The sequence below is a fragment of the Antechinus flavipes genome, chromosome 4 (assembly GCF_016432865.1).
Source record: "Antechinus flavipes isolate AdamAnt ecotype Samford, QLD, Australia chromosome 4, AdamAnt_v2, whole genome shotgun sequence".
Classification (NCBI taxonomy): Eukaryota; Metazoa; Chordata; class Mammalia; order Dasyuromorphia; family Dasyuridae; genus Antechinus; species Antechinus flavipes.
This window is the reverse complement of record NC_067401.1, coordinates 2,954,316-2,979,334: the sequence shown is the minus strand read 5'-3', so window position 1 is coordinate 2,979,334 and position 25,019 is coordinate 2,954,316. Positions and strand designations below refer to the sequence as shown.

The 25,019-nt window shown below is 63.6% G+C and overlaps 1 protein-coding gene across 3 annotated transcripts in view; it reads right to left on the bottom strand.

The window, feature by feature from the left end:
- HDAC4 (histone deacetylase 4) overlaps positions 1–25,019 on the bottom strand; it is a 115,916-nt gene that overhangs the window by 68,872 nt on the left and 22,025 nt on the right. For all 3 annotated transcript variants that reach the window (XM_051998578.1, XM_051998577.1, XM_051998579.1), the window contains exon 2: positions 14,218–14,413. In XM_051998578.1, coding sequence (XP_051854538.1) covers positions 14,218–14,239 — 22 coding nt within the window. In that variant the 5' untranslated portion in view covers positions 14,240–14,413. The remainder of the gene's footprint in view (positions 1–14,217; positions 14,414–25,019) is intronic.

Below are 25,019 nucleotides of genomic sequence, written 5' to 3'. Positions count from 1 at the left end.
CCCCAAGGTTCCCCAAACGTGTCCCTTCTCCGCCTCCTGGCTGCCAGTCCGGGGGAGGGGGCCCAGAACATTTACAAGGGAGAAGGCGATTAAAGAGGCGCGATGTCGGGTCTCCCGCGGCTTCCTCTCCGAGCCGGCTCTTCTGGGAAGTCTCCCCGGACCCCGCGGCAGCGTCCCGGGCACCGCGATGGCCTTTTACTTGGCCGGGAGCCGGCGGAAACGAGGGGGCCTTCGCCCGGCTCCCACCGCGGGACCAAGAGCCCCAACGTCCGGGAACGCGACCACGCCGGGACTGGAGAACTCGCCTGAAACCCCGCAGCGGCCGCGGCCAGTCAAGTACGAGGGTGAAAAGGAGGGGAACTGATACCAAAGTCCCCCGAGGGGGCCCGGGACAGCCCATGGACTCCATACAGTGTGGGATGGGGGGGGGAGAGGGACGGGGGGGGGGGGAGGGAGGGAGGCCTAAGAGGTTCCTCTGTCCAGAGTGGGCGGGGCCGGCCTCCCAGATGCTGCCGCAGACACGCCCACTGCTCTCCAGCTCGGCGCGCTGCCAGGACCTCCTCCCAAGCCCCCCCTTCTTGTTCCCCCTCAGGGTCGGGGACCTGGTGGTTAGGACAGTACCGGGTATGCAGGAAGCACTTAATAAATGCTTCCGTTTTCTGTTCTCCATTAAAACACAGCTACGAGTCCCGAGAAATGGAGGCGGCTCCAGGTATCTCGGTGCCGCTCCCGTCCCACGAGCCCCTCACGCCGGCGGCAGTAACGCCCCCCGGATCTCTGGCTCCCGCTGCGGGGAGGCCGGCCCCGCCCAAACAGCCGAGGCCCCCAGGCGGCACTTTTGTGGGCTCCCCGGCCCCAGGCCCCAGGAGGCAGCGCCAGAAGCGAGCTTTGGCCGCCAGAGGGCGCGGGAAGAGCTGTGCCCCCCCCCATGCTCCCGCCCCAGCCCCCAGAGCCAGCCCGGGATGGGGGGGAGGGGCGGTCTGAGGCTCCATCACCCCTCGAGCCCAGGGGACACAAGGGTCCGTTCACTGCAGACCGGGAAGTGCCCCGACTCGTGGGCAGCATTTATGGGAACTCCCAGCGATTCTAGCTCTGGAGGCCGGGACCTGGAGCCCGGAGGAGCCTCGAGAGCTCCAGGCCTAGGCCCCACGGAAGGCAGGATTCGCATTCGGGGCCCCGGGCAGCCCGGGGCTGCCACCCCAGAGGCTTCCTCTGTTAGTCTCCGGCTACAAACCAAAGGGGGCGGCGCCCTCACCTCGGTCCCGTGCCCGCGGCCTGCCAGCTGCCGCCTTCCGCCCTCCCGCCAACAGCAGCTGCTAGAGCGGCCGGCCCAGCTTGTCCTGGGAGGGAGGGCGGGAGGCGGGGGGCAGGGCCCGAGCGCATCAGCAGCAACTGCTCCTGATAATCCCCTGCTACAGAGAGATCAATTCCCACGAAAACAAACCGGCCGTTGGCGGGCGGCGGTGGCAGCGCGCACCTTGAACCGGCTCCGGCTATAAATAGACAGCGAGCCGCGGACTGCCATTGGCCCGCCCCCGCCCCCGCCCGCCTGGCCCGTCCGCCCAGAGCCGGCCTGCAGGAGACCCGAGGGAAGGAAACCGCTTTTTCCCGGCCCCCATCCTACCTTCCTGGTGCAAGAACAGGCTCCGGAGAGCCGCCGGCTCCTGCCCCGGCCACAGCGGGAGGGAGCGCTGGATTAAGTGTGTCCGGAAGCTCAGGGGGCACCAGGGCAGGGAGGGCCTTCAGAGCCCCCGGTCGGGCTTCGGTGCGGCCCACGGGCCGCCGAGGGGAAGCTCTCTGCCCTCCGCCAAGCTGCCCGCAGCTCCAGCTATCAATGGGCCCTTTGGACCATATTACGGGACGTTGCTCCTTCACGATTACCGTCGCTCATCAGTGCGACCGTCAGCATCACTTGGTGCTTCCAGAGGTTCCGTGGGTCCTTCTGAAAACAACCCGGCACTGGCATGGCGGGCACCGGCACGGCGGGCACCGGCACGGCGGGCACCGGCACGGCGGGCACCGGCACAGTGGGCACCGGCACGGCGGACACCGGCACAGTGGGCACCAGCACGGCGGACACCGGCACAGTGGGCACCGGCACAGTGGGCACCGGCATGGCGGACACCGGCACAGTGGGCACCAGCACGGCCACTGCCGAGCGGCAGAACTGGCCAGGCCGGGCCTTGGGCCCGCTCCTGCAGTCTGCGCGCTAAGATATAAAGAGCACGGCCCTCCTCCCTCCCCCTGGCGGGGCTGGGCCTATAAAGTGGGAAAGATTAAGTAAAATATCTGATTTTTTCAATGATGAGCAGTTTTCTGGGGGGCTTTTCTTTGTTTAAAAGCAGGTTCTATGGAAGGGGAAGGACCCGGGCAAAGTCTGGGGGGTCATAAACAGGAGCGCGACCGACATCTGCTTTGGGGAAAAAAATCCTAAACAAACAGGGCCTTCCTATTGTTCCCACCGGGACAGCCCCCAAAACCGGGCACTGGCTCTGGGCCGAGGAACAAGGCTGGCTGCTGTGCAGGAAGCCCGGGGGCGCCCTCGAGCCCCACACGGAGGGACAGCTCTCCCGAGCCGGGGATGGCAAAGGGCCCCCGAGGCTCACGCGGGCTCGTGGGGACGCCCGACACCTCTTGGCTACTCTGTGGAACGAGGCTCTCCCCACCCAAGTCCAAAAGCAGCGCCCGACGGCCGGGGTAAAAGATGCGCCGGGAGGAGCAGACGGGGGCGCTCTGAGCTCCCCGGAGCCCCCGGCCCCATCTGCGGCTGACACTGAGACAGGAGAAGGCCCCGGGGACATCTCCAGAGGCAGAAGAGCAAGGAGGGCCCCGGCATTTCCTCCTCCTCCAGGAGAGGCGGCCGGAGAGGTCCCGCCCGGCCTGGGAGCGGGCGCTGAGCTCCCGGGCCGGCTCAGGACATCGGCTCGGGCCGAGGAGGCCATCGACAGGAAAAGGAGGCCCCGCCCCCACCGCCCCGCACGGTTTTCCCAGAAAACCCGGGGCCGGACGCCAGGGACCCCGAGGTCACCAAAAGGAGCCAAGGGCCCCCTCCTAGAGGTGACGGGGGGGCCGAGGTCCCCCGTGCCGGCCCTCCCTGTGAGGCCTGAATCCCAACATCAGCCCTGGGGGGCGGGGAGCCCTGTCTCATTCCCCTTGGAATCCTCTGGCCGGGAGACCAGGTGGGGAGGGGGAGGGGCCGGCCCGGCAGGACAAGGGATAGGTCCCATCTGAGGGGAACCTGGCAGGACTCTGAGCGCTCCCATTGGGCAAAAGAGACGGAGGCTCGAAGGGACAGAGACGGAGGCGACGGAGGTTCCCTCCATCCCCTCCCTTCCATCCAAGTCCCCCTGTCCCCACGCCCCTGAGACACCCCCAAACCAAAGGGGGGGAGCCTCCTCCCACGGAGACCCCAGGTCTGCAGAGCAGCAAATACAAAGCCCCCCAAAAGTCAGACGCAAAGTAATCGGGAGAACGAGAAGAACTGGGCCTGGCCCGAGAATTCCCGATTCTGCCCGCCCCAGGGCAGCCCCCAGAGTGAGCCCAGAGGTGGGGGGGAGGGCGCTTGCTGGAGCTGTGAGCAGAGGAAAGTGGCGCTGGCTGGGGGGGCCAGGCCCGGTACACGCCTGCTGGCTTTTCCCCAGGACCCCTGGCAGAGGCTTCCCTGACCCCGTGGGCCTGGGTGCCCCCCATGCATGCAGCCACACACTCCCATCTCCCCGCCCCCCACTTCTGCCTCCATGGGGAAGCTCCCAGGGGGGCCACGAATCCGGGTCTCTCTCGTTTTCTGTCTGTGGTCGGCGCTTCCCGCGCCCCGGCGCCGCGGCCCCAGCCCCTTCCCTTCGCCGGCCCCGGAGAGGATGGACTTTGCTCCCCCACAAACCTGTGACAGAGGCTCGTCACCCACTTACACGTTCTGAGACATCTGCCAGAGCGCGCAGGGTGGGTCCCACCGACCTGGGGGACCGGCAGAGGGCCGGGATCAGTGGGACCCCTCTCGGGGCCTCGGTTTCCCCCGAGCCCCTTCTCGATCCAGAGCCGTCCCCGCGTAGCGGCCGAGCCGTCCTCCCGGTTCGGGGCCCAAGGCCCCGTCTCCCTTCCGACGAGCCTCCGGGCAGAGGACGCGGGGTCGTCCCCGGCGACTCGCACACAGGGACTCCACTTTGGGGGCACTTGGGAAGTCCCCCCCGAACCAAGGGGAGCAGCCCTCGCCCCACGCTGCCCACAGCCCCGGTGCCTCCCTGCGGCACAGGAGGGGGGCGCTGCCAGGAACGAGACCCCATCCGTGCAGCCCCCCACGACCCCGGGTCACACTGCCGGGTACCCGCTCTCGGGCCCCGCCGGACTTCAGGCTCTCGAAGGCCTCCCTCCCCCGAGCTCCCGGCCCAAGAACTCCGGCGCCCCAGCCCGACATCTGGGTCCCGTTCCCCGTCGGGGCCGATTCCACAAGCACCAGATGCCGCCAGCCCGGGCCCCAGGGTCCGGCCCAGGCTCGCGAGGCTCACAGGCGAGGGGGGAGGGGGCTGCTGACACATTCGCAGGGAAGACATCCCGAGGCCTGCACGCTGGGAGGGGCCGGCTCCGGGGCCCAAGTGGGAGAAGGTGGGGCCGGAAAAGGCACCCACTGTGTGCCAGGGGGATGGGAGCCAATCTGAGCGGCGTTCAGGGTCCTCCCGACCCCCTGGGAGACGTGACCCAGTCAGGTGGCCCCTTCTGCTGCTGGGCAGCGACCCGGGGACACCCACGGAGCGCAACATGAGAGCTGTGCCCGGGGGACAGAATGGGTGTGACTGTATGTATGCGAGTCTGTGTGGTTGTGTGTGTGAGATTGTATGTGTGTGGTTGTATGTGTGTGATTGTGTATGATTATGTGTGGTTGTGTGTATGTGATTGTGTGTGGTTATGTATGTGATTGTGTGTGGTTGTGTATATGATTGTGTGATTGTGTGGTTGTGTGTGTGTGATTGTGTATGAGATTGTGTGTGATTATATGTATGTGATTGTGTGGTTGTGTGTATGATTGTGTGTGAGATTGTGTGTGGTTATGTATGTGATTGCGTGATTGTGTGGTTGTGTGTATGTGATTGTGTTATTATATGTGGTTGTGTTTGTGATTATGTGTGATTGTGTGTGTGATTGTGTGTGGTTATGTATGTGATTGTGTGTGGTTGTGTATATGTGTGATTGTGTGGTTGTGTGTATGTGATTGTGTGTGAGATTGTGTGTGGTTATGTATGTGATTGTGATTGTGTGGTTGTGTGTATGTGATTGTGTGTGGTTGTGTGTATGTGATTGTGTGTGGTTGTGTGTATGTGATTATGTGTTATTATATGTGGTTGTGTTTGTGATTATGTGTGATTGTGTGTGTGAGATTATGTGGGTGTGATTGTGTCTATGTGATTGTGTATGATTATGTGTGATTGTGTGGATGTGATTGTGAGATTGTGTGGGTGTGATTGTATATGTGACTGTGTGTGATTGTGTGTGACTGTGTGTGTCTGTGCACACGTGCCCTGGCACCGGGGGTGGTTGAAGGCACACTGCCCACAAAGGTGCCAGGAGCATCTTGGGCTCTCGTGGCCATGGAAGGACAGCAGAGGCCGCCCCCGGGGCAGGAAGTGACAAGCCCCCCAGGGGAAGGGCCCGCAGGGTGGGGGGCCACAGGCCCGACAGGGGGAGCGCCCCCTCCCCTTCCTCACAGGGCCGGCCCTCAGACCTTCCTTTGGGCTTAGCCTTTGGCCAGGGCTCGTTCCCAACCAGAAGCGGGACAAAGGTTCTCGGGAGAGACGCAGACAGTGGCCGAGACCCCGGAGGAGCGTCCCAAGACCTCCCCGCGGTGGTGATGCTCAATAATGCGGATACACGGCCAGGAAGGGCCCAGGCTCCCCAGACAGACTGTCCTCTGAAACGTGGAGGGAGGGCAAAGAAGCACTTAGTAGGCACCTGCTGTGTGCTGAGCCCGCTGTCTACCCTCAGAGCGCCCAAACTCTAATGGAGGAGGACACTCCACCAAAAGAGTCTGTGGGGAGGGGTGCAAGCCCCCTCAGCAAAAGCAAACCTCGAGCCCATCCCTCTGCCCTTCCGGAAAGCTCCCTTGAGGCAGAAAGCCATCTCACTCTCATCTGCAGGAGCCACCGGGGGTCTGGGGGTCAGCAAATGAGCACACATTAATCCCCTACTGGGTGCCCAGGTTACGTCGTGGGGAGGGACAAAGAGACTAAAAACCAAGGAGTCAAAATAGGGACACTGCATACCGAGGGTTAGGGTCATGGCGGGGGGAGGGGGGACATAATGTAAAGAATAAGGTAAAGAAAGGAAGAGAGGGAGGAGGGAGGAGAAAGGAGAGAAGGGGAGGAGGGAGGGGGAGGGAGATGAAGGAGGGGAGGAAGGAGGGAGAGGGGAGGAAGGAGAGATGGAGAAGGAGGAGGAGGGAGAAGGGCAGGGAGAAGGGGAGGGAGGAGGGGAGGAGAGAAGGGGAGCCTAAGAGATGCTGTTCAACAGGTAGGAGAGAATGTCCTGGGGAGGGGTCAGAGGTTGGAAGAGCAGAAAGTCCTGAGAAAGGCCTGATCCCGAGGGGGGGAGAAGGGGAGAGGGCCTCTCTGGCTGTGCAGACCCTAGTGCAAAGCCGGAAGCCCCCTTTGGCAGGGATACAGAGAGGGGCTCAGAGAGGGCAGAGCCCGCCCTCACCGCCCGGGGCATCGAGACCCCCCAGGTCTCCTCCGAGGTCCCTGGTGCATTTATGCCCCGCTCCCACCCACCCTTCCCAGAGCACGGCCCCCAGGGCACCAGCTCCTTCTTAAGGGGGGCCCCTGCCGCAAGCCCTGACAAAGGGGGGGCCGCTGGGAGAGGGAGAGCCCTGGGCGCCCCCCCCCCACTGCCCCGCTCGGAAGGGGGGCGAGCCCGGCCGGCCACAAAGGGCCCTTCCAGCTGCGGACTCGGGGCGCCGCCCTCCCCGCGGCCCCTCCCCCCGCGGCCCTGCGGCTCTGGGCGGCCGCGGCCCGGGGGTGTTTATGCCCGATCCCAGACAAGCAGCGGCCGATGACGCCTCATTGACGCAAGAGCCGCCCCCCGCGGCGGCCGAGCCTCGTCAGGGCCCAGGAATGCTCCTCCCGCGGCCGGGCCCAGGCCGGGAAAGCGAGCCGCGGGAAGGCGGCGTGGGGGGCGGCCCAGACACAATGAGCCGCGGCCGGAAACCCCCGAGGGCGCGGGGAGGGGCCGCTGGGCCGGAGGGGGCCGGGCTCTCTGGGACCAAAGGGAGGCGCCGAGCGAGCGAGGGGCCGGGAGACTCCGCCACGTGCTCCGCGCCGGCCAGGCCCGGGGCCCTCCGGGCGGTAGCGCCCCCGCTGGGCGGGCCGCCCAGAGCAGGCCCCAGAGCTTGGGCCCCCACTGAAGGTCCCCGAGCCCCTGCCCCTGGAAGGAGCCGGGCGGAAAGAGCGCGTCCTCACGGGACAGATGGGCTCAAAGGACCCCAGCTCTTCCACCTCTGCAAGAGCCACCAGTGTCCGCATCTCGGGCAGCTTGCCCAACAGCCCCCTCCCATGGCCCCTCCCATGGCCCCTCCCAAGGCCCCTCCCACGGCCTTTCCCACAGTCCCTCCCACAGCCCCCTCCCACAACCACTCCCACAGCCCCCTCCCACAGTCCCTCCCACGGCCTCTCCCACAACCACTCCCATGGCCCCTCCCATGGCCCCTCCCAAGGCCTTTCCCACAGTCCCTCCCACAGCCCCCTCCCACAACCACTCCCACAGCCCCCTCCCACAGTCCCTCCCACGGCCTCTCCCACAACCACTCCCATGGCCCCTCCCACAGCCCCCTCCCACGGTCCCTCCCACGGCCTCTCCCACAACCACTCCCACGGTCCCTCCCACAGCCCCCTCCCACAACCCCCTCCCACGGCCTCTCCCACAGCCCCCTCCCATGGCCCCTCCCACAGCCCCCTCCCACGGCCCCTCCCACGACCCCTCCCACATTCCCTCACACACCCTCTCCCACAGCCTCTCCCACAACCACTCCCACGGTCCCTCCCACGGCCTCTCCTACAACCCCCTCCCAGGGCCCCTCCCACAGCCCCCTCCCACGGTCCCTCCCACAGCCCCCTCCCACGACCCCTCCCACATTCCCTCACACACCCTCTCCCACAGCCTCTCCCACAACCACTCCCACGGTCCCTCCCACGGCCCCTCCCACAGCCCCCTCCCACGACCCCTCCTCACGGCCCCTCCCACATTCCCTCACACACCCTCTCCCGCAGACCCCTCCGCTAATTCCCTGCCCAGCTAAGCTCAGGTGGAGACTCGGAGCTCTGCTTGAAGCCCCGGGTGGGCAGCCCACCCCCACCAAGGGTGTCCGGGTCCCGGTAGCGCAGCTCAGGGAGCAATTCATCCTGACATAACCGAAAGTGGGCGACTGTCTCCCGCCTCCCTCCCCCCCTTCCCTGCTCCAGCCCGGCCCGATCCCTCCCCAGGGACGGCCCTAGACTCCTGAGAGACCCCGCCGGGTTCCGAGCCCCCCAGCTCCGGGGCCTCGGGGCCTGTGGTTCTGTTCCGTCCGCTTGAGCACATCCGCCTCCCCCCCTCCCGCCGTGAGGGGGCCCCCCCTTATACCGGGGCTTCCCGAGGGCCTCTGGGCCAGTGCCGGCCCCTAGTAGGTGCTTTATGAACGTGGACTCCAGCCCGCTGGCTTGCGGATCCGGATGCCGGCCTGGCCACGTCCCTGGGCCAGCTCCAGCCGGTCTGTCCCGGAGTCATAAGGGAGCGGGCCGTCCGCAGAGCTGAGTGCGAGGGCCGCCCCAAACCCCAGAGACCCTCTCCCTTCACCTCCCGCGCCGCCGCTGGTCACAGAGGGTAATGCGCCCTGAGCGGGCCCGGGGGCACTCATCAGGCGGCTAGGTTTGTGCCCCCCAACTATTCTGATGGTCCGGGGGCTCCCAAGATCAGCCCTTCCCTAAGGCAGACCTGAACCCGCCCTCAGACCGGCCCGCAGGGGTCAGGGGTCGGCCCCTCCCCCCTGTCCCTGACCCCTCCCTCCGGGGGGACTTGCTGTGACCGGCCTCCGGCCCAGCTGCGACATCTTCCGGCATCTGCCCAGGATTGGCCCTCGAGGAGCCCCTGCAACAGCGGCAAAGGCCGCCCGTAAAAGCGGCACAGGGGCGGCCTTTGCCCCCACAGCGGGGGCTTGTCTCCGTCCCCCCAGCAGAGTGCAAGGGCCCCCGGGCGTGCAGCCCAGAGACGGGGCTCGAGAAGGCCGGGCCGGACTCCCAGCTCCCACCGGGCGCCCTCGGGAGAGAAAGGCCGGCCTCCGCAGCGCCCCCATGAGCCCGGGAGGCTCCGCACAGACAGCACTGACGGCCAAGGGGAAAAGACAAGGGGCAGGATGGGAAAAACTCTCCGAGGCCTCGGAAACGAGACCCCCATGGAGAGAAGTGAGCAAAACTCAAAACGGGCGTGTATGGGAATGTGTATGTGCACATAGTGGGTCCGTGTGTGAGCACACAGTAGGTGCCTGTGTGCACATACACACATATGCACCTACTATGTGCACCTACACTCAGGTACACCCCCGTGCACACAGACAGAGGGACCAGCAGGAAACAATCACAGCAGGGGGCCCTGCACAAGGGGCAGCGAGCATCCAGGCCGGCCCCGGGCAGAGGATGGAAGCCCACTGCGATCCATCCCTTCCCCGGCCGCCTCCTCCCGGGTCTGTCTTTAGGAGGCGCTGGCCCGGCCTCTGGGGGCTCCGAAGGCGGCCCCGTCTCCGTGCCTTTGCCCCCCCCACTCTGTTCGCTCCCCCCAGACGCTTCGCCCGTTTGCCATCAGGCAGCACAAGCAAAGCCGCGCTGGGCCGCAGGGTCCTCCTCCCGTGGAACAAAAGCCAGAAATGCGTAAGAGCAGATCCAGTGCGAGGGGGATTCTGGAGAGCCGGCGGCCCCGGAGCCGGGGAAGGAGCTAGTGGGGATGTGCGCGGGCACCGCCTCCCGGGGGCGCACAGGGGAGCGGCAGCTCTCACATTCTCCCCAGGCCGAGGTCGCCTCCGGATCAGAGCTGGGCCTGAAAGAAAGCGCTCGGGCCTCCGAGTCCCACTGGCTCGTTTGACAGATGAAGAAACTGAGGCAGAGGAAACCAGCTGGCTGTCAGGGCAATAGTAGGCCCTGAGCCGGGCCTGAGGCCGGGTCTCCACAAGCCCTCTGGGGCATCTTGGCTGAGGCCCAAAGTCTGTGCTCCGCTCCAGATCAGTGCTCTGCCCCACAAGTCAGTGCTCCACCCCAGAGCTCCCCAGGGGTCCAGCTGGGCTGGCTCCATTCTACAGAAGAGGGGGAAGGCGGGGGAGAGGATCTTGCCCCAGCTTCAGGGGGAAGAAGACGAGGTCAGGTCCCCTGGGGGGCGGAGGAGGAGCAGAGGCTGAAGGCAACAGCCCTGGAACAGCCCAGGAGGGCCGAGTTTGAATCCTCCTTTTGGCGGTTTGAGTTCTGGGACCTCCGGCCGCCCACCTGTCTCTCGGCGCCTCAGGCTTAAACAAGGTGGGGAGAGCCCTCCTCTGCCGCGCTTCCAGGAGGCGGCTCTGAGCCACTCTGCGCGGCTGCTCTTCCTCAAACGAAGAGCACGGTCTTCATCAGCTTCCTTTTCTTCGGTCCAAGAACGTGCTCCTCGCCCGCTTCCCTCCTCCTGCCGGGCTCTTCACGTCCCCTCCTTCCAGCATGTTGTTGGTCTGCTTATTTCCTTACTGCCCATTCTTTACTGGTCCCTTTGCCTCCGTCCCCTCGAGCTCCTTCTCCACGGTCTCCCTTTCCCTCTGTCCCCGCGAGCTCCTTCTCCACGGTCTCCCTTTGCCTCCTTCCCCGCGAGCTCCTTCTCCGCGGTCTCCCTTTGCCTCCGTCCCCGCGAGCTCCTTCTCCACGGTCTCCCTTTGCCTCCGTCCCCGCGAGCTCCTTCTCCGCGGTCTCCCTTTGCCTCCGTCCCCACGAGCTCCTTCTCCGCGGTCTCCCTTTCCCTCGGGCCCCGCGAGCTCCTTCTCCGCGGTCTCCCTTTGCCTCCGTTCCCGCGAGCTCCTTCTCCGCAGTCCCTTTGCCTCTGTCCCCGCGAGCTCCTTCTCCACGGTCTCCCTTTGCCTCCGTCCCCGCGAGCTCCTTCTCCGCGGTCTCTCTTTCCCTCGGGCCCCGCGAGCTCCTTCTCCATGGTCTCCCTTTGCCTCGGGCCCCGCGAGCTCCTTCTCCATGGTCTCCCTTTGCCTCGGGCCCCGCGAGCTCCTTCTCCGCAGTCTCTCTTTGCCTCCATCCCCGCGAGCTCCTTCTCCGCGGTCTCTCTTTGCCTCCGTCCCCACGAGCTCCTTCTCCACGGTCTCCCTTTCCCTCTGTCCCCGCGAGCTCCTTCTCCACGGTCTCCCTTTGCCTCCGTTCCCGCGAGCTCCTTCTCCACGGTCCCTTTGCCTCCATCCCCGCGAGCTCCTTCTCTGCGGTCCCTTTGCCTCCGTCCCCATGAGCTCCTTCTCCACGGTCTCCCTTTGCCTCCTTCCCCGCAAGCTCCTTCTCCGCGGTCCCTTTGCCTCCGTCCCCGCGAGCTCCTTCTCCGCGGTCCCTTTGCCTCCGTCCCCACGAGCTCCTTCTCCACGGTCTCCCTTTCCCTCTGTCCCCGCGAGCTCCTTCTCCACGGTCTCCCTTTGCCTCCGTCCCCGCGAGCTCCTTCTCTGCGGTCCCTTTGCCTCCGTCCCCACGAGCTCCTTCTCCGCGGTCTCCCTTTCCCTCGGGCCCCGCGAGCTCCTTCTCCGCAGTCTCCCTTTGCCTCGAGCCCCGCGAGCTCCTTCTCCGCGGTCTCCCTTTGCCTCTGTCCCCGCGAGCTCCTTCTCCGCGGTCTCCCTTTCCCTCGGGCCCCGCGAGCTCCTTCTCCGCGGTCTCCCTTTGCCTCTGTCCCCGCGAGCTCCTTCTCCGCGGTCTCCCTTTGCCTCTGTCCCCGCGAGCTCCTTCTCCGCGGTCTCCCTTTGCCTCTGTCCCCGCGAGCTCCTTCTCCGCGGTCCCTTTGCCTCCGTCCCCGCAAGCTCCTTCTCCGCGGTCCCTTTGCCTCCGTCCCCGCAAGCTCCTTCTCCGCGGTCTCCCTTTGCTTTTGCTCTCCGTCGCTTCCCCTCCCTTGGCGAGGAGGTGAGCGCTGGCAGGTCTCCTCTCCTCGGCCACTGCCTCGTTCACCAGCCATGGCTGAGGTTGGAGTAAAACCCACTGAAACCCCAAAGCAAGAAGACAGGAAGTGGTTCCATTATTCTCTATCTAATGGACGGACTCATCAGCTTAACGCAGGGAACGCCAGAAAACGGCCCACGAGGAACAAGCCACCTGGAGCCCACTTGCCGGGAGCGCTCTGTGGTCGGCGGGGCAGCTGGAGAGCGAGGGAGGCCGCCGGGCCCTTTCTGCCCACGGCCGAGACCGCTCGGGAGGCCGCCGGGCCCTCTGCTCATTGACCAACAAGCAGCAGGTGATTCGGCCGGACAGACCCCAGGCTCGCGGGCCCCGCCTCCTCCCGGGCGCGTCAGTCACGCAGGGCTCCGAGGCTCTGGTGGCTCTGACCCCGTGCAGAGAAAAACAAGAAAATGCGCTTGGCTCGGACTCTGACGGGCCCCGAGCAGACACCGCACGGACAAAAGCGAGGAGAAAGGCGAGGAAATCGCCCGACATTCAGGAAACCGAGTCACGCTCTCGGAAACGCCGCCCACCTGCTCCCGGTCCCAAAGGCTGAGGGTTCCCAAGGTCCTCCGGGCACGGCCGCAGCGCAGAGCGAGCCCCAGTGGAAGCGAGCAGACGACGGGCGGCCGTTGGAGGGCGCTCCGGCCCCTACCGAAGTGAGTCCAACATGAAGGCAACAATCGAGGAGGGGAGGAAGAGGCGGGGCCGGTCCCGCAGCCGTGCCAAGAACCGGGAGGCGGGCAGCGACTTCCGCGTCCCCCCCTGCCCCCACCGCCAATTACTCGGGGCGGCCTCCAGCTTGGGCCCGGCTCATTCACATGAACCAGACCTCGCGGGCGGCATCGCGGGCAGGAAGCACGAGCCGCCGCCGCGGGAGAAGCGAGCTCGCCGAGGAAAGCGCCTCCGACTCCCGTGGGGCCTCCTGCCCCCCACTCCGACCAAGAACGAAACTTCCTCTTCTCCGGAACGGAAGCGTCCGGCCTCCGGGCCCGGCTTCTCGAGGAATCGCTCTCCCCGGGGTCTTTCCCGCCTCGGTTTCCCTCCCGTTGGTGAGAGGGTTGGCTCTTGGAGATGGGCCGTGGCAGCGGTCACGTTGAAGCCCCCCCCATCTTTGGCACCCGGGGTATTTGTTCGAACCCAAAGCTCACCGACGCTGCCGCAGAGCTGCCGTCCCTTCCCCGGCCCGGGCTGGGGACAGCCCCAACCCAGCTTCCCCACGGGGGAGAAAACACCGTCACCCCCTGGTCGGGGATACAAACAAGCCTCCCTGCCCACCGATGCCCGTCCCCACCAGACGCCAAGGAAACCCCTGGCAAAGCACGAGGGGAGCCCCGATGAGACGTGGTGCCCGACGACTGGCACCGAGAGCGAACAAACAAGAGCATCGTCAAATCCGTCCGGCTCAGCCACCCTGGGAGCACTTTCGCTGCCTCGTTAAAACTGCGCCCCCCACAACCAAAGCTCAGCAGCTCCCAGTGCCAGGGTGGGACACTCGGGGCCCTGCTCGGGGGCCTGCTCCGGGTGGGATGCTCGGGGCCCTGCTCTGGGGGCCCGCTCCGGGTGGGACGCTCGGGGCCCTGCTCTGGGGCCTGCTCCGGGTGGGACACTCGGGGCCCTGCTCGGGGCCCTGCTCTGGGACCCTCCAAGCGGGCGTTCCACGGCAAGCAATGACTCTCCTGCTGAATTTTCCACGTGTGACACGTTCCCTCCTGAAACTTCACTATCACGGGCCCCCCCCTCATCCTTCGAGAACCTGGAAATCTGCACCTTCTGCCATGAGTGGGAGCCCCCAAACCCGCCAGCCCGGGGCGCACTGACGGGGGCCCGGGGCCGAACAGGGGAAAAGGAACGGGCCGGGCCGGTCGCGGAGTCGCCTTCGGGCGACGAACGGGGCCCAGATCGGTGTCGGCAGCTCCGGCCAGAAGCCGCCTCGCCACGAGCTGCCCGGGAGCCCGGCTGGGCAGAGACGCTCCCCCGCCCAAGTCCCCCCCCGGTCACCTCCCCCACGAGCCGAGCCCGAAGCTGAGAAGGGGCCGGGCCTGGGGGCACTTACCTGGATGGGTTTGGGAGCTCATTGCGAGCGGGGGCAGGTCCAGTAGGCGATTCAGAACTGATCACAGAGCCCGCGGGGGCAGCCGACGCTCCACATCACACAGGGCCCGGGCGGGCGGGGGGCTGGGGCATGTCCGGGCGAGCGGGCGGGCGGGCGAAGGAGCGGCCGAGGGCTCGGCGGGCTTCAGAATCGGCACCTGCGGGCAGAAGGGAAACAGACTCCTCAGATCCGAAGGCCGACCCCCCGGCCCCCCCCGCGCCTCTGCGCAACAACCCCCGGCTATGACGCCCCTCCCCCGCCACGGGGGGCCCAGACGGCTCCTTCCAGGTTTCCCCACGTGACGGGGCTCGACGCCCCCTCTCCTTCCTGGGGCCCGCTCCGGCTGGCATCAAGGGTAGTGCAGGGACTCTGGGGGACCCTGACCCGAGAGGACCCCGCCAACCCCTGGCCAGGGCCACGTCCCCCCAGAATGCAAGAGCCTCCGGACCCCCTCAGCGGGCCCAGCCAGTCAGTGAGACCAGGAGAGGGGAGCGAGTCCCCGAGAAAAGGCACAGGGAGCCTCGGTCGCCCCGACCCTGCCCGGCGCCTCCTTCCTGACGAGAACACGAGGAGGAGGAGGAGGAGGAAGGGGCGGGCCGGCCGCTGCCGGAATCTCACACCCCCCCGGTCTCCCCGGGGCCCCACCCAGAGGCTCCCCTCATCCCCCTTTCCCAGAGGGGGAAACTGAGGCAGCATCGAGGTCCGAGCGCCCACGGATCAGCGGCCGAGTCCCCGGGCCCGCGGGGGCCTCTGACCCAAACCAGGCTCTGTTTTAGGACACGACAGGACCGAAGGTGGATTTCTGGTGATAAAAGGCGGAGCTGAGCGACGAGCTGGAGGGCGCGAGGGGGCCCACACGTGGGCAGCCCTGGGGGAGGGGGGTGGCGGATGCCGCTGGGCCTGTGACAACGGCCGGGAGGGCTTCAGGGCCAAGGATCCGGGTCAAGCCCAGGGGTGTGGTCGTGGGGGCCGGAGGGAGACCCCGCGGGCAGAAGCCCGAGGCCCCACAAGGAAGCGGCTCTTCCACTCTGGCTCTGCTGCCCTCTTCTCTGTAAAGGGGGAAACAGGAGAACGGAGGCCCTGGAGGGCCGGGGGCTCGCCCGCTAAGATGGCCGCTGCCCGGCGAGGGCCCTCGTCGAGGCCCCAGACTGTCCGCGTCCGGCCCCGCTCCTCCCACCGGCTGCTGCTCCCGGGCAGGAGGAGGGCAGCACCCTGGACAGGGCCAGCGGGAACCAGGCCCGGCTCGCCACGGCCTCCCCCAGAGACTGGCCCTCGGCACGACCAGGGATCCCGGGCCCGAGGGTGGACGTGGGTCATTCCCCACGTCGTTACCCCCAGTCAGACCGCCCGCTCGGGACCGAGGCCCCCGGCTCCTTGGGAGCGGCGCCCCCCGCCCACCAGGGGGCCACGGACCTCCGTCTCCGGGCCCTTCCTTAGCCGCGGGGTCAGACGTCCCGCTGTGACCGAGGAGACCCAGCGGCTCCCGGGGGCGATTCCCTGCGAGCCGCCCGCCCCGAGAGCCCCCCTTCCACCTTCGGCCCAAGCCGCCACGACCAGCCCCGGCCCCCCCTGACAGCAGGGAAGACCCCCCGGTGGACCCAGACCTTCTCTTCTCCAAGGAAACCTTCAGTCCCACCTGGGAGGGGAGAGCGCGGGGTCCTGGACAAACTGAGCTCCGTCCCTTTGGCCACTGTCTCCCTCCCTCCCTCTTTCCTTCTCTGCCTCCCTCTCTCTCTCCCCGCTCTTTTCCCTCCCTCTCTCTCCCCTCTCTCCTTCTCTCTCCCTCCCTCCCCTCCTTCCTTCTCTCTCTCCCTCCCTCCCCTCCTTCCCTCTGGGCGGGCAAGGACAGCGCGGCCCCCCCGGCGCCAGCAGCCGCCCCGTCGGTCCGGCTGTGCCTTGGCTCACGGCTGCCCACGAGCAGGGCCCGCACTGTCGGCCCCCGGGACACCTCGGGTCACTCAGGGCAGAGCGCGGGGCATCGATCGCCGTTCCTCACTTCATTAACGAGGTCAGAGCCCCCCGTGCCCGCCGAACGCCAGCTCCGAGAACGTCACTCCTCCAGGCCCCGGCCCCGCCCTGGGAACCGCTTCCCACTTCTGGGCTCGAGGCTCCCGAGGAGGCCGAGCGGGAGAGCTGCAGCTCGGGCCCCGGAAATAAGGAGCCGCCGCGGGGACTCGGCCCCCCGGACGGCGCCCACGGACTCCGGGACATTCTCCCGTGGCGGCGGCCGGAGCGGCGGGACCCAGGGGGGGAAACCCCCGCCCGAGTCCTCCCTCCCACTGCTGGAGCCGAGCCGCGGCACAGCGCTGGAGGGGCCTACGCGCCGGGAGTTCCCCAACCGGAGGTGATCAGAGGTCCCGAAGGTAACGTCAGACCCCCAAATCTGAACCGCAGCAAACCCCGTCAGAGCTAACTCGCCCACCCAGAGCATGGAGGGAAGGCACCGAAGGCAGCCCACAGACAGCCGAGGCTCCGAGCGCCACACCCGGCTTCGCCCCGAGAGACCCTCCCTCGGAATGAGGGGGTTGGGGCCAAAGGCTCTTTAGGCCCCCCGGAGAGAGGGCCCGAGGGGCCGCCGGTCCGTGCCGAGCCCCCAAAAGGAAATCGAGCCGCGAGACGCGAGTTCTGTGTCTGGGCCCAGAGCCCGCCCCCCTGGCCAGCAAAAGCCCACCTGCCGCAAAGCTGCCGCCCAGAGCAGCTGCCTGGAGGCCGGGCTCAAGCTGGGGGGAGGGGCTGGCCCGGGCCGCGGTCTTCCTGGCACAAGACCCGGCACTAGTGTCCAAGGGCAGCACGCAGCACTTACACTCACACTCACAGTCACTCACACACTCTCACACTCACCCTCACACACACACCCTCACAAATCACACCCTTAAACACTCACGCACACTCACTCACCCTCACACACTCTCACTCTCACACTCACCCTCACTCTCACACTCACCCTCACCCACACACACTCTCACACTCACACTCTCACCCTTACATACTCTCACTCTCACACTCACCCACACATTCTCACTCTCACACTCACACTCACACCCTCACACACACTCACTCTCACACTCACACTCACAAATCACACCCTTACACACTCACTCACACTCACACACTCTCACACTCACCCTCACACACCCTCACACTCTCACCCTTACACACTCTCACACTCACACTCACCCTCACACACTCTCACACTCACACACTCTCACACTCACCCTCACACACACACACCCTCACAACCCTCACACACACCCTCACACATTCACACTCACTCACACTCTCACAAATCACACCCTTACACACTCACGCACACTTACTCATTCACACTCACACATTCTCACTCTCACACTCACCCTCACACACTCTCACACTCACCCTCACACTCTCACACTCACCCTCACACTCTCTCACACTTACACTCACCCTCACACTCTCACACTCACCCTCACACTCTCACCTTCACCCTCACACTCACTCATACTCACACATTCACACACACTCACACTCACACCCTCACACGAGTGCCCGGCTCTCGACTCCCAGCTGCCCTTGAGGGAGGGGAGAACGGCCCTGGCTCAGGTAACCCGCGTGCAAACTGCCGCGCTCCCTCCAGCGCCCCTCTGAGGCTCCCCGGGCCTCCCCCTCCCGAGGCCGGAGGCAGAAGCCCGGGGCTAACGGGGGCGGCGGCCGGAGCCGTCCTTGGCGGGGCCGCCTGCTGGGAAAGCCTGGGCAAGGCCGCCGGCCCGGTCCATTAGAGGGGAACAGAAGCCGCTGCCTCCCCCGGGAGAGCAGGAAGGGGAAGAACAGCCTCCGGGCTGTAAAAGCCTCTGGAAACCCTCCTGAGCCCGGATGGATGCTGGGAACTTCACCAGGAACTGGCACCAAGTCAGCCCCAGCCGGGCCTGGCCGGGAAGCCGCCTCCCCCCGCTCCCCTCACCCTCAGGGCCAGCGAGCTGCCCCCCATCCCCGGCAGGCAGAGGCGGCCGACCCCTCCTCCCGGCCTTCCCTCCGTCCCGCCCTCCCTGGGGCCCAAAGAACCGCTGCACAAGGAAGCCCGGCCAGCACATCCTGGAGACCCAACATGGTACAAAGGGGGAAAGTGAGAGGGAGGGACACCCCCAGAGCCAAAGGCCCTGCTCCGGGGCCCCCCGTGGAGGGCGGCCGGCCGTGCCCCTGCCGGGGTCCGCCAGCCCCCGCCGCCCCCACGCCCGGCCTGTCCCGGGCAGGGATCCTCGGCCCTCTGACCAAGGCTGCCGAGAACCATCCCTAGTCTCGAGCTGGGAGCTGAGAGCAAGCCAGGGTCCCCAAGACGCCGTCGGCAGAACCTGGAAGGGCGTGAGCGAGGGCTCGACCATTGGCTGGTAGCCCCTGGCCCACGGGGACCTCATCCTCCTGCCCCCCCCCCATGAACCTGCCCCCACTTCTCCACAGAAGAGCCTCCGGAGCCCGGGTCTGAAGCCAGGACCACCAGGTCTCGAGGCGCCCGCGGCCTTCGGTCCTGAATCCCCAACGAGACTCCCTGAGGGCCCAGGCCGGGTTCCGACCACGCGGGCCGCAGGGGGGACGCTCGAGAACGGGAGGCCGAGCCGCTGAGGAAAGGAAAAGTGCCGAAGTCTATTCCACAGAAGAAATCGCGGGCCGGTGGCCGATTACAGGCCGTCCGTCCGCGTCCGGAGCTGCCCCCAAAGTTCGGAGAAATACGAGAAGACGCGGACTGAACCCTTGAGAATCCCACCAAAAACTGAACCAGATGGGGCGGGAATTTCCCCAGGTCATCAGTGAGCCCGGCAGGGTGGTCCCGGAGGCCCCCTCCTCCTGGGTTCTCACTGGGCGCGCCGGGCTGGGCAGTCGGAGAGGGGCTCCGCTCGGCCCCGCGGTCTCCCTCTCTCTCCGAGCCTCGGGCTCGCTTCTTTTCTGCTGCACCAGGCCAAGCTGACGGTGCGTCCGGCCACTCTGCGGCTTCTGGCGGGCGGTCACCGGGGGTCGTCACCGGGACCCGCGCCGCGGCCGCTTCCGCCCAGGCGGTCACAACGCCGAGGCGCGGCCCTGAGAGCGGCAGCGACCGTCAGAGTCGGGACGGGGTGCTCTCTGATGGAAAAATGCAAATGATCAAGAACCAGAAAAACTGGTCAAGGCCTCCCGGACGCGGAGAACGCAGACTGGAACCACTCGGAAAAGGCCGATGGGACCCACGGAGGGCGGGCAAAATCAGGAAGAAGAACAACAACAACAAGCGATCCTCTGGGCCGGTGAGCCAGAACGGGAACAGGAACAACACTGGGGGAAAGTAACGGGAAGGACGCTGAAAAGAAAGGATTTGACAACTTCAAATTAAAAACTCCATCAGAAAGGGGCCGCTAGGTGGCGCAGTGGGTAGGGCCCCAGCCCTGAAGGTAGGAGGATCTGAGTTCAAATCTGATCTCAGACATTAACACTTCGTAGCTGTGTGACCCTGGGCAAGTCACTTAACACCAATTGCCTCAGAAAAAAAAGAAAAATACTCCATTAAAAGACAAGAAAAATGGACTAAGAAAGCTCTTAGATTAAAAAGAACAAATAAAAGGAATATCTGAAACATAAGGAAAGAATACAGAAGTTCAAGGGCCGCACCCAAGCAATGGTCAAAGGGTAAAGTGAAATTCTGCCAAAGGAAAACTGGGCAGTCTTTACTACTAATCAGTGAAGGCAGAATTAACAAGTTGGAGGGTCCAGCTCGATCCCATCATGCTGCTGCTGCTGCTAACAACAAGAGCCTACTATGTGCCAGGAAATGTATTAAGAACTTTACAATAATTCATTCATTTGATGCTCAGAATAGCCCGGGAAAAGTGCTGCTATGATTCCCATTTTCCAGCCAAGGAAACTGAGGCAGAAGTCATTTGCCCAGGGTCACCCAGCCAGAGAGCGACCGCGGCGCGCGGTGAACTCTGAACTCGGGTCTTGACTCCAGCTGGGCCCTCTACCCCCCGCGCCACCTCTCTACCCCAAATCCCACGTGAGAGAGCTCCCGGTCGGCCGTTCCCTGCCACGCCACTGGTGGGATGCTCTGCAGGTTACCCAGGATTCCACAGGAGCCACGAAAACAAACCACTCTCTTAACCACCGACTGCAGTCATTCCTCGGACTCTTCCCCAAGAGCATCAGCGTCAACACGTCCGCGTGCGAGTGTGTGCGCGTGTGTAGACGTGGGAAGTGTACTAATTACATCACGTGGATGACGATTGGTGACTTACACAGATTTGCACCATGTTGGACACCAGGGACATCAAGGCAAAAACAACAAACTAGAAAAATCAGTTCCCAGCCTCGAGGAACACTTGGGGGAGGGGGATGATGGTGGCGGTGGTGCGGTTATTTTCAGCCACGTCCAGCCCCCGGGGGCCCTCCGTGGGACTTTCTTGGCAGAGACACTGGAGTAAGTGGCCATTCCCTCCTCCAGCTCGTTTTATAGATGAGGAAGCCGAAGTAAACAGGGTGAGGTGACTTGCCCAGGGTCACACGGCCAGGATATGCCTGAGGCTAGATTTCAACTCAGGAAGCCGAATCTTCCTCCCTCCAGGCTTCCAGGCCCCGCAGAGCCAGCCTGACCTTCTCCTAAACCCTCCAGGTCTGTCAAGGCTGAGTCCATTATTATAGGTTTCTACAAGTTCATTCAAATCGATTTATAGAAAGGAAGAGGGAGTTGGGGAATATCTGCAGGAAAGCCTCGAAAGAGCAGAGTGGGCGCCTGGAAGGAGAGCGAGGGGGAGCTGGCCCTGAGCGCCATCCCTCTGCCCACAGGCAGAGGGGAAGTACGGGAACCCCTGGATAAAGAGAGTGAGGGCTGAGGGAGGGGCCAGGGCGCCCCAGGCACACCCCACACAAACGTGCTTTTCAGAGGAGGAAGCACTGGGCCCTTCTCTGGTTTGTGTTTCCACTGAGCTTCCCAGCCACCGCCTCTTCCACCAGCCAGGTCTGAGAGGACAGAGAAGGCCCGGCCAGGAAACGATCTGTCCTTAAGCCATCTGGGCAAGTCACTGACCTGAGGGCTCACAGCCCATAACAGCAAGTCCACCCCCTGCAAGCCACCAAGCTGTCGGCCATGGCGGCGCTTTGCTCCTCTCCTGACGTCTCCATGGGTTTCTCTCTGTCGGGGTGCCAGACGCGGAGAACCCCTCGGGCTGCCTGCAGGCTGGGGGAGGGGTCACTTGGGGGGGTCACAGTTCAGAGCAGTTAAAAGCTGGCACCGGGTAATCCAGCCTGTAAACAGCCCTCGGCTCTCTGCAGACACACAAGGCGCCTTCACAGACTGTCCCACCCCCACCGATCACTCCTGAAATCACAGATTCAGAACGGTCTGTCCCCCAGAGAGGATCCCCAGGGGCTACGCGCAAGTTTGCAAGCCTAGAAGTTGCTCCGGGAACTGGGGGGGGGGGGGGAGAGCAGTGGTTTGGCGGACAGGGGGACCTCCTAGGCCTGGGCCCGGGGGCACCTTTCCTGGGGGATCTTCCATTTGTAGAGCGCTGTTGGTAACCCTGCCTCCGACCCCACTCTACGCAGCCCTCAACTCCATTCGGAAAGTCAGAGAGAGGCTGAGAGTCGAGGCATCCCGAGTGGGGCTCTCGCGCCCCTGAAGTCACCCCCACAAGCTCGGGGGCTCTGGCCGGGTGCTGGGACCTCGGAGCCGTCGCCTCATCGCCCCGGACTTGCAGCCTGGTGCCAAAGGCCCGCGTCCCCTCTCTGGAGGCTTCGCCTTCTACCCCCTAGGAGGGGCCACTGCAACCCCTGTCGGCGGAGAAGGAAACTGAGTCTGCGAGTCGTGAAGCAGCGAGAAAAGGACGGAGCCTCCACACTGATGTTTCTCACAGAGCCTCCCCCCCCCCAAATCGCCCCCAAGAGCCCAAGCTCCGGAAGACTGAGACAACAGCAATTAAGAGTGACAGCTATTGGGCTCACGGACTGTTTCATTAGGTCCTCGCCCCCTGAGTCAGAGGGCCCCGAGTGGTTCCTGCAGGAAAACTTGGCCACGGGGCTAAAGTCTCAGTTTCCTCAACTGTGAAAAAGGCCTGGACTCGATGGCCTCCGAGGGCCCTCCCAGCTCCCCCTCGTCCCCCGGACGCAGCCGCCTCGGCCAATAAGGCAGGCGAGAAGCCTTGAGGAGCCCGAGGCGTGTGGGCCCTGCTGAAGGGTCATGGCCAGGGGAGGGAGTCAGCAGGATTACCCAGAGCCCTCAGTTCAGCTGCCAGAGGGGCCATCCCCTAGGCCGGCCTGTCCACTTTGGTCCAAGGACCACGCCTGCTCCAGGGATCCCGACCAAGTTACTCAAGGGGAAATGCGCACTTGTAAAAAGCCAGAACAAAAAGTACTCCCATGGAGGGGGGAGGGAGGGAGAGAGAGGGAGGGGATGGAGGGAGGGAGAGAGAAAGAGAGGGGAGGAAGGAGGGAGGGAGAAAGAGAGGGGAGGAAGGAGGGAGGGAGAAAGAGAGGGGGGGAAGGGAGAGAGGGAGAAAAGGAGGCAGGGAGGAAGGGACTGTGTCAGAAGTCACCTCCAGACTCTCCCCTCAGGGAGCTTACCCGCCACCCAGAGCAGCCTCCAGAGCAGGTTCCGGAGACTCAGCAACAAGACAACCAGGAGCCAACCTTAGGAGGGACTTCCCACTGAGCAGCTCGTGGCTCCCCCTCCCCCAGACAACGATTGGGATCTCCAGGTGTAGCCTCTGCCCTGCGGAGTGGGCTCCTCTCTCCCTCTCTCACCCTGCGCTTGTTTCCAAGCATCTATAGACACTTAGAATCAATAACTAGATAGTTGTGAGCCCCAGTCCCAAGAGCTGGGTGCAGATTGTGCTGACTTAGAAACATCCCGTCCCCGCCCCCATCCCCCCCCCACACACACACACACACCGGGCCTTGGGGAGCTCTCTCCCTCTCTTTGTTTCTCTCTGTATGGGTATATTTCTCTGTCTCTGTGTGTCTCTTTCTGTCTCTTTGTTTCTTTCTCTCAGTTTCTGTGTCTGTTTTTCCTCTGTCTGTCTCTGTGTCTCTCTCTTCTGTCTGTCTCTGTGTGTGTCTTTCTCTCTTCTATCTGTCTGACTCTGTGTCTCTTTCTCTCTTCTGTCAGTCTCTGTGTATCTCTCTCTTCTGTCTGTCTCTGTCTCTGTTCTGTCTCTGTGTGTCTCTTTCTTCTGTCTATCTGTCTCTGTGTTTGTCTTTCTCTCTTCTGTCTGTCTCTGTCTCTCTTTCTCTCTTCTATCTGTCTCTGTGTGTCTCTTTCTCTCCTGTCTGTCTGTGTCTCTCTTTCTCCCTTCTGTCTGTCTCTATGTGTTTCTCTCTTCTGTCTTCTGTCTCTGTGTGTCTCTCTCTCTTCTGTCTGTGTGTCTCTTTCTCTCTTCTCTCTGTCTGTCTCTAGCTCTCTTTTTCTCTTCTGTCTGTCTGTCTCTGTCTCTCTCTCTCTCTTCTGTCTCTGTGTATCTCTCTTCTGTCTGTCTGTCTCTGTGTTTGTCTTTCTTCTGTCTCTGTGTCTCTCTCTTCTGTCTGTCTCTGTCTCTTTTCTGTCTATCTGTCTCTGTGTATCCCTTTCTCTCTTCTGTCTCTGACTCTCTTTCTCTTTTCTGTCTCTGTGTCTCTTCTGTCTGTCTCTGTGTGTCTCTTTCTCTCTTCTGTCTCTGTCTCTCTTTCTCCCTTCTGTCTGTCTCTATGTGTTTCTCTCTTCTGTCTGTCTGTCTCTGTGTGTGTCTCTCTCTCTTCTGTCTGTCTCTGTCTCTCTTCTCTCTTCTGTCTGTCTCTGTCTCTCTTCTCTCTTCTCTCTGTCTGTCTCTAGCTCTCTTTCTCTCTTCTGTCTGTCTGTCTCTGTCTCTCTCTCTCTTCTGTCTGTCTCTGTGTATCTCTTTTCTGTCTGTCTGTCTCTGTGTTTGTCTTTCTCTCTTCTGTCTGTCTCTGTCTCTCTCTCTTCTGTCTCTGTGTGTCTCTCTCTTCTGTCTGTCTGTCTCTGTGTTTGTCTTTCTCTCTTCTGTCTGTCTCTCTTCTGTCTGTCTCTATGTGTTTCTCTCTTCTGTCTTCTGTCTCTGTGTGTCTCTCTCTCTTCTGTCTGTGTGTCTCTTTCTCTCTTCTCTCTGTCTGTCTCTAGCTCTCTTTTTCTCTTCTGTCTGTCTGTCTCTGTCTCTCTCTCTCTCTTCTGTCTCTGTGTATCTCTCTTCTGTCTGTCTGTCTCTGTGTTTGTCTTTCTTCTGTCTCTGTGTCTCTCTCTTCTGTCTGTCTCTGTCTCTTTTCTGTCTATCTGTCTCTGTGTATCCCTTTCTCTCTTCTGTCTCTGACTCTCTTTCTCTTTTCTGTCTCTGTGTCTCTTCTGTCTGTCTCTGTGTGTCTCTTTCTCTCTTCTGTCTCTGTCTCTCTTTCTCCTTCTGTCTGTCTCTATGTGTTTCTCTCTTCTGTCTGTCTGTCTCTGTGTGTGTCTCTCTTCTGTCTGTCTCTGTCTCTCTTCTCTCTTCTGTCTGTCTCTGTCTCTCTTCTCTCTTCTCTCTGTCTGTCTCTAGCTCTCTTTCTCTCTTCTGTCTGTCTGTCTCTGTCTCTCTCTCTCTTCTGTCTGTCTCTGTGTATCTCTTTTCTGTCTGTCTGTCTCTGTGTTTGTCTTTCTCTCTTCTGTCTGTCTCTGTCTCTCTCTCTTCTGTCTCTGTGTGTCTCTCTCTTCTGTCTGTCTGTCTCTGTGTTTGTCTTTCTCTCTTCTGTCTGTCTCTCTTCTGTCTGTCTCTGTGTGTCTCTCTCTTCTGTCTGTCTCTGTCTCTTTTCTG